The sequence below is a fragment of the Marmota flaviventris genome, chromosome 10 (genome assembly GCF_047511675.1).
Source record: "Marmota flaviventris isolate mMarFla1 chromosome 10, mMarFla1.hap1, whole genome shotgun sequence".
NCBI lineage: Eukaryota > Metazoa > Chordata > Mammalia > Rodentia > Sciuridae > Marmota > Marmota flaviventris.
Genome location: NC_092507.1, coordinates 9314352 through 9327877, shown reverse-complemented (window position 1 = coordinate 9327877; position 13526 = coordinate 9314352). Strand labels below are relative to the sequence as shown.

At 48.0% G+C, this 13526-nt stretch overlaps 1 protein-coding gene across 1 annotated transcript; it reads right to left on the bottom strand.

The window, feature by feature from the left end:
• Positions 1-9272: 9272 nt before the first annotated feature.
• Positions 9273-11938, bottom strand: LOC139707349 (PRAME family member 12-like). The gene is made up of 3 exons (XM_071618558.1): positions 11637-11938; positions 10684-11265; positions 9273-9846 (listed from the first exon to the last, which is right to left on the bottom strand). The coding sequence occupies exons 1-3, from the start codon at positions 11936-11938 to the stop codon at positions 9273-9275; spliced, it is 1458 nt and encodes a 485-aa protein (XP_071474659.1).
• Between the last annotated feature and the right edge of the window lie 1588 nt (positions 11939-13526).

The window sequence follows — 13526 nt, the reverse complement described above, 5'->3', positions numbered from 1 at the left end:
TAAGGAACAATGACATTTTAAAGAGTGTTCAATAATAGCGAGGCATGGTGGTACAGGTCTGCAGTCTGAGAAACTGGGGAGGCTGAGGCAGGAGGATTGCAAGTTTGAGGCCTGCCTCAGCACTTGAATTTAGTAAGACCATCAGCAGCATATCAAGTCCAAGTTTAAAAATGAAAAGGACTGGGGAAGCCAGGCACAGTGGCACATGCCTATGATCTCAGTGGATCAGGAGGCTGAGACAGGAGGATCTTGAGTTCAAAGCCATCCCTGGCCCCTCCTTACATAGAAAATAACTTTGAAGCTATCAATCTAATTCAAACTCTCCTCTTGTTGCCTTTGGGGGGTTTTGTGGTACTGGTTTCTGTGGAACTCAGGAGTGCTCTACCTCTGAGCTATATCCCCAACACTTTTTGATTTTATTTGAGAAAACCTTCACCAAGTTTCCCAGGCTGGCCTAGAGTATGTGATCCTCCTGCCTCAGCCTCCAAAGTGGCCAGGACTACAGGGAGGTGTGCACCATCAAGCCCAGTTTTCTGTTTTATTTTGCAGTGAGCAACTCCTGTACCATAGAGCTACATCCCCACCCAATATGGGTATTTTCTTTTATTCTAATGAACACTCTTTTCTTGTTTCAGGAAAGAACGTTCCTAAAGCCATAATGTTCAATATTAAAATCTAATACATTAAAGATAAAAAAGTTTATTTGAGTAAAAAGCAATCCATGAACTGGGGAACTCCACATTGAAAGACATTCCCTGGCCAGGTGCGATGGCACACACTCCTAATCCCAGCAACTGGGGAAGTTGAGCAGGAGGATCACAGCCTGGGCAATTTAGCAAGGCCCTAAGCAACTTAGTGAGAGCCTGTCTCAAAATAAAACAAAAAGGGCTGGGAAGGTAGCAGAGTGCTCAAGCCCCTGGGTTCAATCCATAATATCAAAAAAGAAAAAAAATATATCCTAATAAATACAATTATATTTATATATTTTTTTTTATAAATGACATGATTTAACCAACTAATAAATCAATGGTGGAGGCCTGCTTATCTGATCAAAACCTCGTGTTTGTTCTTCAAGGTGTTTAAATTTGGGGTGATGCCAGGCATGGTGGCACACGCCTGTTTTCACAGAGACAGGAGAGGCTGAGGCAAGAGGATCACAAGTTCATGGGCAGCCTCAGCAACTTAATGAGGCCCTCAGCAACTTAGCAAGACCCTGTCTTAAAATAAAATATAAAAGCTGAGCATGGTGGCACACTGCTGTAATCCCAGCGGCTCAGGAGGCTGAGGCAGGAGGATCGTGGGTTCAAAGCCATCCTTAGCAACAGGAAGGATGCTGTTGCGCTAAGCAAATCAGTGAGACCCTGTCTCTAAATAAAATACAAAATAGGGCTCGGGATGTTGAATGCCCCTGAGTTCAATTCCTGGTTAAAAAAAAAAAAAAAAAAAAGAAAAAGAAAGAAAATTGAGGGTGGTAGTGCTTTGTTTACAGGAAAACATCACTTTTCATCAATTAGGGTACAAGTTTCTTTCTGTTGAATAGAATAAAATAAAAGAAAGCAAGAACTACTATGAGCCCAAGTTATTCACCTCAGATCACACTGCTGGAAGAGCATCCAAAGTATTATTAAAATGCTCAGGGGACCTGGGCGGAGCTCAGGAACTGTGGGTCCTTGTCACAATTTATGTCCTGAGTAAACTACAGAGAATACCTGGGTGCTCTGGTCGGCCTCTGGGGCTGGCATCCACTTTACTGCCAGTTCTGGGAATCTCTGGTGCACCCCAGTCCCCGGGCAACCCATGTGGGACCTTCCCAGAGCCAGCCCACATTGTCCACCAGAGGCACAGCCACAGTGGTGTCCTGCCAGGTGTCACAGAGCCCCTGCTGCACGTTCCTTGGAAGCATTTATTTTCTCTGCAGAGCCGCAGCCTCTGCTGCTCCTGCTGTTTCCCCCTGGATCTGCTTTTTTAAAATTGATTTTATAGCATTTCAGTCAGTTGTGCATATTTAACCTGAGTCTAGTCATAAAGAAATATCAGTCAATTGTACCTTGAGGTACAGACTCTCGTAATCCCAGCAGACTCTCTAAATAAGCTAATATTATGAAAAATTTTTGAAAATATTGAGGGAACATCTAGTTCATTCATTTTATTATTTTTTATTCTATTTTTTTATACACAATGGCAGAATGCAGTCATTCCATATTACACATATAGAGCACAATTTTTCATATCTCTGGTTGTATATAAATTATGTTCATGCCAATTTGTGTCTTCATACATGTACTTTGGATAATGATGTCCATCACATTCCACCATCCTTGCTAATCCCCTGCCCCCTCCCTTCCCCTCCCTTCCCCTCCCACCCCTCTGCCCTATGTAGAGTTCATCTATTCCTCCCAAACTCCCCCTCCCTACTCCACTATGAGTCTCTCACCTTATATCTCAGAAAACATTAGAATGGCCTTTGTTTTTTGGGGATTGGCTGACTTCACTTAGCATTATCTTCTCCAATGCCATCCATTTACCTGCAAATACCATGATTTTATTCTCTTTTATTGCTGAGTAAAATTTCATTGTGTATATAGGCACATTTTTTTTTTTAATTTATTCCTGCTCCAATGCTGAGGCCTGGAGCCCTGTGCGGGGTCACAGTGCTGGTGATTTCTGTGGAAAGCAGCTGTTTAGGAGTCCTTGAACACTCTCTGTGATGCAGTATTCCAACTAGGTGAGATCTGGACCACAGACTGACAAAGAATGCTGCCTCCCTCTGGCCCACCATCTTCGTTCTCCCCACCCTTTTTATTTTTTTATTTGTTATTTTTTTTAAAGAGAGAGAGACAGAGAGAGAGAGAGAGAATTTTTTTTTAATATTTATTTTTTAGTTTTCGGCGGACACAACATCTTTGTTTGTATGTGGTGCTGAGGATCAAACCCCGGGCCACATGCATGCCAGGCGAGCACACCACCACTTGAGCCACATCCCCAGCCCCTCCCCACCCTTTTTAAATGCTGGTGATGGACCCCTGTGATGCTTTACCCCACTTAACTACCTCCCCAGTCCTTTCATTTATTTTGAGACAATTTCTGGCCAAATTGCTAAGGGCCATGATAAATTGGTGAGGTCAGTCTTGAATTTCCAGTCCTCCTTCCTCAGCCTCTGATGTGGCCACTGTTCTAGGTATCTGCCACCACACTTGGCTCTAACACTGTTTTTTTTTCCCTAAGCCGCAGAGAGAGGTTTATTTGGTAAAGTAGATACAAATTCTAGGGAGAATGGTGCAATATCAAGGAAAATGCCTTTGAGGTAAAGCAAGGAATACTCACTCAAGGTGAAAAACCAGCCTCTACCTCAGAGCAAAGCCTGTCCAAGGAAGGGACTTGACCTTTGTCCTTGGAAAGACCCACAGAGCACTCCTAAGCACATTCCCACCCTGCTAAGTTGTTTATCTACAAATAACAGGAGAGATATGCTGATCCAGGTGTCCCTGACTCAGTCAGGCTAGGTGGGGACCCATAGCAACCCCCTAGCAGCCACCAATCAGCAGGAGAAAGGGAAATACCTGGGATGCCAGATGACCCTCCCAGTAGTTTATGGTGTTGGAAAACCATGTAATTCAGCATGAACATCCCTCTTGGCTTAAACCAATCAGTTCAAATGAATACCCCTTTTGTACTGACCAATCACCCCTACCCAACTTGTTCCCGACAGTGAATGTGCTAATCATGTTTTAGAGTTGTTGTTTGATTTTCCTGGGGTGTGTGATGATTTGCTAAGAGATGCTATGATGTATGTGGGGTCCCTGCCTTCTCCAAAGAATGTATAAAACTGCTGCAAACCCTGGGCTCGAGGCCTCTCAGCATCACCAGTTGCTGTGTGCATGCGGAGGACCAAGCTATCTCGCAATAAACACCTCTTTGCTGTTTACGTTGATCTTGGTCTTTGGTGGTCTTTTGGGGGTCCCGAATTCGAGCATAACAAAGGCAGAGTGCAGGCTATCTCCAGAGGGAGAGAAAATCTCTGGCACTAGTTTTATTTTTCACTGAAGAAGAAAGCTGAGGTTCAAGCATTAAATCTTTCACTTGTGTTAGTTCTGCGGAAAGTGGTGAGTTAGGGGCTTTACAGATTCCAGAAGAATCTTCAGATTCACATTTGGATTTCTTGCTGGGAGCCTGCCAGCCCTGAGACAAGCTTGAGGGTCCAAGTGCAGGTTTCTGGTATTAGCAGAACTTCTTAAGTGAAGTTCAAGATTTTTTTTTTTCCCTGACTTTGAGGTCTGGGTAAATTTGCCTTTGACAGTCAGGCAAGGTGGCTCACCCCTGTAACCCCAGCAACTCAGAGAAGCTGGCAGGAGATGGCAAGATCCAGGCTAGCCTCAGCAGCTTAGTGAGACCCTGTCTCAGAATAAAACAAGAAAAGATAAAAAGGGCAGAGATGTAGCTTGGTGACGGAGAACTCCTGAGTTCAATCCTTCATACAGGGGAGAAGGAAAGAAGGGAGGAAAGGAGGGAGAGAGAGAGGGAGAGAGGGAAGGAAGGAAGAAAGAAAGGTAGGGGGAGGAAAAGAAAGAAAAAAAAAAGAAAGAAATGGAGGGTAGGGGAGGAGAAAGGAAGGAAGGAAGGGGGAGAAAGAAATTGCCTCTGGCAGTATACAGACCAAGATTGGTTAGGGGTTGAGAATCCATCAGGAACGCAAGATTGCTTTTTTTAATAAGTAAACATTTTTTTTTGAGAGAGAGAGAGATAATTTTAATATTTATTTATTTATTTTTATAGTTTTCAGCCGACACAACATCTTTGTTATGTGGTGCTGAGGATCCAACCTGGGCCGCACGCATGCCAGGCAAGCGTGCTACCACTTGAGCCACATCCCCAGCCCCTGCAAGATTGGCTTAACACTTGGAATAAACCTGGAGTGCAAATCTCCTTTCATATTTGAATAACAATTTCATTGATTAACCATATCAATGGAATAAAGAAAAAAAAAAAAAGAAATAAGACTCATCTCAATTGACACAGGGAGAAATACTTGTGTGCCAGGTATGATGGTGCATTCCTGTTAACCCCAGCTACAGGAGACTGAGGCAGGAGGACCACAGGTTCAAAATCAGCCTCAGCCACTCAGTGAGATCCTGTCTCAAAAATAAAACATAAAAAGGGCTGGGGACATGGCTCAGTGGTTAAATGCCCCTGGATTAAATCCCAAGTACACACCCACCCTGCAAAAAATATATGGGAGATTCAGAGATAAGGGAATGCTAAGAAGGTCCCCTAGGCAGGAATGAATAGGTGGCTGGGGGGGGGGGGGGGAGGTGGAGAGCGAGAAAGGTTTTTCTTTCTTTTCATTTTCTTCCTTGTTTTCAATGGAAAATTGTTTCTAAATTGATAAAAATGATCTATGAGAGAGCTGCCACCGCCGTCCTTGCCAAGGGCGCAGCCAGAAGCGCGGTTCGCCATCCACCGCCTTGGTGATGAGCATAGCGAGCCCCAGGTAGTAGTTCCACGAGCTGAATTGCTGCCGGTGCGCCTGACCCTGGACACTCACGTAGCGGGCACTGGGCACGACCGCCACGGGCGCGGGGACGCGGCCACGGCGGGGCGAGCAGGGCGCCCAGGGAAAAGCCTCCATGGGCGGGCTGCTGGCTGCAGGCATCACGCCGCCTCCCCGCCGCCAGCACAGGCTGGACAGAAGGGACAAGCCTAGCCTGCCCGCCGGCCAGCAGCTTAAACAAATTTTTGGTACTAGGGATGAAACCCAGGGGTGCTCTACCACTGAGCCACATCCCTAGCCCTGAAATTTTTTCATTTTCAGACAGGTTCTCACTAAGTTGCTGAGGGCCTGGCTAACTTGCTGAGCTGCAAATGCAGCTCAGGGGTAGTGTGTTTACCTAATGGGCAGGAAGGCGGAGTTCTATTCCCACCCCAGGAAGGGGGGAATCCTTCACCTCAGTCTTTTCCCAGCTACCCTGAAGCCAGGGTTCTGTGTCCTCTGAATTCGCAGCCACATGCTAAGTTTCATCTCTAAGTGCCCAGAGGAAAGCTTTTCCTATGCACCTGACTGGGAAGGCACACAGTAGCAGCACAGCTGCTTCCTGACAGGGTCCTGGGCCATGAAACATCCAGTTGCACCAGGATAAAGGGTGCCTATCTGCAAAATAAGCTCAGGAGAAGGCACAGATCCAGATGTTCAGGGGAGGCCTAATGTCCCTCGGTATCCCCATCAGCTTAGCAGGAAGCTGGACAAACCACCAACGTGGAGAGTAGGACACTGATTGGTCTCCAGAGGGGCGGGGCACACGCTGAGCCTGGCAGAGTGCAGCAGGTGGTTCTCCAGGACTGACATGGGGAGGTACCATTGAAGCTGAACATGGTGAGCTGGGAGCAGCGGCTCAGGGAAGGTGGGTGGCATGGAGCTGCCAGCCCATGACCTCACAGTCCTGCAATTCCAGGGTCTGCAGAGTAGCTACGACCTTTCTGTAGCAGAACTTGGAGGGGCATGTGACTTCAAATGGACGTTTTTTGGAGGAAGGGGGACTGGGAATTGAACCCAGGGGTGCTCTAACACAGACCTACATCCCTAGTCCACTTCCTTTTTTATTTCAAGACAGGGTCTTGCCAAGTTGCTGAGGATCTAAGTCACTGGGGCTGGTTTGGAACTTCTGATCCTCCTGCCTCAGCTTCCTGAGCCACTAGGAGTAGAGGTGTTCGCCACCACACCTGGCTTTAAATTTTGATGCCATCAAGATCCATGTGATTCAGCTGACTGATACCCAGGCACAGATGCTTCAACTCAGATTCTAAGTACAGGGAGTTAGTAATTGAGAGGGTCTGGTGGGAAGGGTTGCCTAAGGAGACACCAGGCAGTTAGTTCTGAGGAGCAATGTCAAGGTGGGAGAAGACAAAGTGGCCCAAGCCCAAGGTCACCCTGACCCCTGATAATGGTCAACACCCAGGATTCTGTCTGTCGCAGAATCTGCTCATTCACATCACCCATTTCAGGGTAAGCCTTACACTAGGTAGGTCCACCATCTGCAAGGCCTCCATCCCTGCTGCTCACCCTCAAGTTCGAATCACCACCTGAGGCTCAGAGCAGCCTTCCCCAGGGGGGCATTGGAGGTGGCTCTCTGCTCCCTGCTGGAGAGCACAGAGCTTCCCTGTTACAAGGTGCAGGTGTGGGGGCTTCCCACCTTCAGCACCCTCCCCTCTACCCTGCTTCTCACCACCTGCGCTGGACAGGCCTCCCCGGGAAGGAACCTCACACCCACCTCACTAGCTCCTCTCCCCACCACCTGGCTTCCCAGACCATGGACCCCTGTTTAGCCCTCTGCTTCTGTGTGGGTGGTGATGAGTCCATCCTTCAGGACTAAACAGGGAACCAGACCCTGAAGTCCCTCGGTCACTCTCCAGCATCTCCTTCTCTGACATCACCAGTGGCCGGGGTATAGCAAGTGCAATTTATTTGTTCATTTATGGTGCTGGGGATGGAACCTAGGGGTGCACTACCACTGAGTCACATTCCCAGCCCCCCCCTTTTTTTTTTGAGGCAGGGTCTCCCTAAATTGTTGCAGCTGGCCTTGAACTTATGATCCTCTTGCCTCAGCCTCCTGAGTTGCTGGGCTTTTACTTCTGTGCCATTGTGTCCAGCAGCTCAGGCAACTGACCCTACCTCAAAATAAAATTATTAAAAGGACTGAGGTTGTATTTCAGTGCTAGGGAGCCTCGGGGTTCCATCCCAAGTACTGAAAGAAACATTTAAAGAGAAATTATAAAAGCTGGGTTACCAGATCATAGAGGATTTGAATCTTAGAGATGGAAGAGAAACCTCTTAATTATCTCAGTTCTGGGTTTAGGGAGACCTGGGATGTCTTGTCTTCTTCAGGTAAGAGGGAATTTCCTGCATAATCAGAGCATAACCTAAGTAATAGAGTTTTTCTTTATTTCTTTGTTTTTTTTTTTTGGGGGGGGGTGTACTGGGATTTCACTCAGAGGTACTCGACCACTGAGCCACATCCCCAGCCTTATTTTGTATTTTATTTAGAGACAGGGTCTCACTGAGTTGCTTAGTGCCTCACTTTTTGCTGAGACTGGCTTTGAACCTGCAATCCCTCTTCCTCAGCCTCCCGAGCTCTGGGATTACAGACATGTGCCACTGCTCCAGGCATAATGGATTTCTTCTGCAGAGAACTCAAGTTTATCCAAGCAGGTCTTATGGCTCTCTTTGCAACCTACTGTTAAAGGTGAAGAAAAACTATTTTAGAATCCTGTGCAGTAGGAGATCATAAAACAAATCATTTGCAAATTGAGAGGCATTTCTAGGAGATTGTATGGATGAGAGGTCTTGGCGAGATGCCTGAGAGGGGTGATGTGGGGTTTGAGGGCACACTTGTAGATTCCCAGTCTGGGTGTATTGCTTATTTTTCAGAAGGCAACAGTGTTGGCTCTGCTTATCACCTGGGTACCAGAGACAGCAGAGTGAAGGTGTCTGCTGCGAACCATTTGGAGTCTGCAAGCCTATTAGATGACAGGTGCTGGGGTTTGGAATTGCAGGAAATCTTGCATTTATAATTTTATCTATAACACCTAACTCTTGGGTATATGTCCAACCTCCCTTTAGGTTTCTTGACTGATGGGTTGTTAAATTGTACAAGGATTTAAGTTGTATTCTATGAAGTTCTCTACAGTAGTAGGGCACCCTTGGGTTCAATCCCCAACACACACACACACACACCCACACACACACATAAAGACTCAGACTATTATTCCCTGAACCTCAGCCCTTGTGGATAAAGCTGTGGTCTGTGGTCCACTATGACCTGAATAACTCAGATGGAAATCTCCTACTATCCTCAGATAAACTCCTTTGGAGAGCAGGTTAGTGTTCTCAGTTCCGTGGGCAACCACAGGCGCATTACCCCATCGAACAGCCACATGCATCGGAACGAATGGCACCCAGAGAGAAGTAAAGAATGGAGGGTATACTCAGAATGGCCGTGCACTATTGTGATGCCATGAGGTCCTAGGCTCCAGTGTCACTGATCAGCACTGATCAGCCACTGGGTTAGCTTCCTGACCTTTAAGCACACATGTCCCCATTGGTTCCAAGTCTCCTGATGGGACCAAGCCTCTGTGACCCAGGCCTCCTGCATCAGCTTTTCTGTTCCCACTCATGTTAAGTAGTGCCCTGGCATCCTGTTTCTAGTTCCCCTTGGAGAGACACTCGTGTCTTACCTTTATTTTCAAGTGCACAGGAGAACATTTCTCATATATGCATCCCACTAGGCAGGCAGCCAACAGCGACACGGACTGGAGGGCAGGTTATAGATAAACCAGTTGCCACATCTATGGCAGGGTTTAGTATAGAAAAGGACGTGCTTTGGCTCTCTCACATCCCTCAGTATCTCCATCAGCTCATCGATGAGTTGGAAAAGTCTCCCAGGGTGGATGGCACCCTGGGCATCATAGGTCTCCAGAGGGGCAGGGTACTTCTCTAGGCTCAACCGGGTCAGCCTGGAAGTGTGAAGCAGCAGGTTTCTCAGGACCGACATGGAGATGTCATTCCCATTGAAGCTCAAGACCCTGAGCTGGGAGCAGCAGCTCAGGACAGGGAGGATGGCCTGGAGCTGGGAGTTGGTGATCCCACAGTCCTGCAAGTTTAGGGTCTCAAGGGTGGCTGCAGCATTCTCTAGCAGAATTACGAGGGGCTCAGGACTGAAACTCGTCAATGTGCTGCCCCACAGCGTCAGGTGTATTAGCTGGTCGAGGTTTGGAGACCCCGACAGATCATTCCAGTCTGGATCTGAGAGCTGGCAGTTGGTTATTGAGAGGGTCTCCAGGGGGGTCTTCAGGAGCCTAAGCAAAGTTCAAGCAGTTAGTTCTGAGGAGTGATGTCAAGGTGGGAGAAGACAAATTGGCCCAACCCAAGGTCATCTTGACCTTCTGATGATGGTCTCCACCCAGGACTCTGCCTGTTGCAGAATCTGCTCATTAGTATCACCCTGTTTCATGCTGAGCCTTTCACCCCCACTTGAGTGACCAGGTGGGTCCATCATCTCTAAGGCGCCCCTCCTGGCTGCCAAGCAGAAAGCCACAGCTGTAGCAGAGGGGGTCAGGGTGAGACATGCACAAATAACAAACCCAGGCAAGATGGAGCCGCGCAACCTGGGGTTGCCCTCCTGCGGGGCTCACACCCTGTACCCTCCACCCCTGCTCCTCACCCTCCAGTCCAGAATCACCACCCAGAGCTCAGAGCACCCTTCCCCAGGGGGGCATTGGAGGCGACTCCTCTGCTCCCCGCTGGAGAGCACAGAGCTTCTCTGTTGAAAGGTGCAGGTGTGGGGGCTTCCCTCCTCCAGTGCCCTCCCCTCTACCCTGCTTCTCCCCAACTTTGCTGGACAGGCCTCCCAGGGAAGGAACCTCACACCTACTCACTAGCTCCTCTCCCCGCACCGGGCTCCCCAGCAGAGTTCTGCTCCCCAGACCACGGACCCCTGTTTAGGACTCTGCTTCTCTGTGGGGGTTTAGGTGAGACCTGGCTTCAGGACAGAGTGAAACAAACACTTCATTGACTTTCTAACATCTCCATCAATGTTAAGTCACCATGGCTGGCACACAGCAGGTGCCCGCTGAAGTTTTATGTGACAAGGAGTTTGCTGTGATGTCCTAGGACAGTTCCCTCTGCTTCCTCACCTGAGCACCTGGCACAGACGGCCTTCTAGGAGGAAGACACCATCCAGGTACAGCCTCCGGAGGCTGTCCATCTTGGCAAACTGTGAGGTAATGTCATCCATCAACTGATCTCTCTCCTCCTGGGAAGCATAGGCAGACACATAGACGTGGGAGAAGAAGAGCTTCCTCAGGTTGCTCATCTGGCCCCAATAGGTGGCAAAAGTAGCCAAGGTGGACAGTCTCCAGAAACACTGCACATCCAACTGCTGGATAAAGTCCAGATCCAACCTCTCCAAGATCTTCTCGATGGTACAGACGGGCAAAGAGCACATCTGTAGCTTCTTGCAGCACAGCTGTATCAGACCCTTCCTCTCATCCACCCAGTGAAAGAGGAAGGAGAGGAATGCATTCAGGGGTCTTTGCTGTAAGCACAGGTTTACTAACACCTTCAAGGGCAGAGTGGGCCCTGTGTCTGGAGAGGCCTTCACTGTTTGCCTCTCCTTCATGACTCCTGGTGAGCAGGCATCGACCACGGCTCCAGACCACGTCCTCCAGAAGTTCCCATGAACCTTCCGCAAATCCAGCACCTGCAGTTTCCACCTCCTGCGGGGACCATAGCAGAGTCTCAGCCCTGAGGCCCCTTCCTTCACCTCTCAGCTGCTGCCCCCTGCTCCACCTCTTCCTTCTGTCTCACTTTTCTCCATCCACTTCCCTCCAATCCAGCCTGGTGCCCCCACCTGTACCAGCTGAGTGAGGGGCAGGTACAGCCTCATTCAGGGGTCAGCACAGCTGCCACAAGCACCTCCACATCTGGAAGCCCCTCCCAGGTGGGGCTCAGCATGGCCAAGGCCTCTCCACCCCTCCTTGCTGGCAGCACAGGAAGCCTGTTGAGCACACTTCAGCACCTAGTCTCCCTCCCCACAGCCATCACTTCCCTGGATGCCCAGGGCGCTCCCTTCCAGGGTCCCCCTCACCTGGGGCGATCCTGCTGGGCAGCCAGCATGTCCAGCCCATCCAGTGCCACTTGGATCATCCCCAGCTGTAGTGTATTCATCAGGGCCCCCAGGGGCAGGCGGGTGAAGGGCCAGGCCTGCACCATTTTCTTCAGGACCTCAGTGTGTCTCTGGTTTAAGGCCTCCATGAAGAGTGGTGGGAAGAGCTGTATGGGCAGGTCCTCCAGAGCTAGGATGGCCCTGGACTTGTCCTTCAGGAGGCTTCGCCCTGCCAGCTCCTGGAGTGTGGGTGGGGTCCGCTGCTCATCCTCTGGAGTCTGCATGGAAGGATCCTGAGGGATGCCCCACCGAAACACATCATTCACAGCCAAGCTCCATAGCTCTACCTTATACCCACCCCGAGGAAATCACTCAGCCAAGTGGCTGCTTTGGCAATCAATTGATCCAATTTCAGTCTTTGGGTGGCAAACCAGGCCTGGTGGTTCAGGCCTATAACCCTATGGTTTGGGAGACTGAGGCAGGAGGATCACAAATTCCAGGCCAGCCTAGAACTTAGTGAGACCACGTATCAAAATGAAAAATAAAATAGGGTTCGGGATGTAGCTCAATACTATATTGCTCCTGCGTTCAATCCCTAGCTTCAGTGAATTAATAACTAAAGTGGGTGTCATTGATTTTCATTTTTAAAATGAGCAATTTTTAAATCAATTTACTTACTTATACTTTTCTTTTTTTGGGTGATACTAGGGATTGAAGCAAGGGGTAGCTTACCACTGAGCTACACCCTTTCCCCTTTTGGTTTGTATTTATTAACTTTATGGCACAGGATTAAACTCAGGGTGCTTTGCCTCTGAGCTACATCCCCAGCCCTGTTTGTTTTTGATACCAAAGATTGAACTCTGGGTACTTAACCACTCAACCACATCCTCAGCTCTTTTTATTTTTTATATTGAGGCTGCTTAGGGCCTTGCTAATTTGCTGTGGATCAGCCTCCCAAGCCACTGGGATGACAGACACCTGTCACCACACCCGGCTCCCAACCCTGTTTTATTTTGAACAGGATCTCACAAAGTTGTCCAGATAAGTCTCAAACTCCTGATCTTCCTGCCTCAGCCTCTTGAATAGCTGGATTACAGACAGGTACCACCATGAACAGTTTAAATGTAAGCAATGTTAAAAGCCACATATAGTATTTGAGAGCATTGGAAGTAAGAGATGGAAAAAGCTAACTCTGAGATGAGGCTAGATTGTCACATATATCTTGTACACGTGACAGTGTGCCACTTTGGAGCAGAGTCCTGGGAAAGAAATAGATCAGAATAGAGTGCAGCCTATGAAAAATATTGTGTGGTTCCAGAAAAAAAAAAAAAAAAAAACATTCTAAGTGAAGGCAATTAAGCCCAAGCATGAGAGTGTTAAGAAACTTTGAGGTACTGAGTGGCTGAATGAAATGCCTGTTCCAGTCCAGCCACCATTGAAGATGTTGTGTTGAATTATTTAAGAAGAGACTTGTCTTAAGACTATCAGACCCAGAGAGAAGGAAGGACAATTATGTTTGGAAAACTGCAGTAGCCATTCCTTTGAGTCCCATCTACTTTTTTGAGTCTGTTTCTCTAACTGGAATCAAAGTTACCATGAAGATGCAAAGGAAGAAGTATTTTGAAGTTAAAGGTGATAAAGAGGTGGAAATTCTTCTAAAAAAAAAAAAAAAAAAAGAAAAACAGAAGGAAAGAAATTTAATATGACCTAAACCAAAGCAGAAATCAGAATTATTGGGATAAAGGCAAAACTGCATTTAGAGACAAGAAATGCAGACATCTGGTCCTTTGGAGAGACAGAATATGATATTCTTTTTGCCATCACAAACTACGTGTCACCATTTTTTGTTTCTTTTTTGGTATTGGGGACTGA

Excerpts from the sequence above, each read along its gene's own strand:
- LOC139707349 (XM_071618558.1), bottom strand. The coding sequence starts at position 11,938 with ATGCAGACTCCAGAGGATGAGCAGCGGACCCCACCCACACTCCAGGAG. Across the intron at positions 11,266-11,636 it reads GCCCAGCAGGATCGCCCCAG|GAGGTGGAAACTGCAGGTGC; the intron begins GTGAGGGGGACC and ends TGGTCCCCGCAG. Across the intron at positions 9,847-10,683 it reads CGTCTGTGCCAGGTGCTCAG|GCTCCTGAAGACCCCCCTGG; the intron begins GTGAGGAAGCAG and ends AACTTTGCTTAG.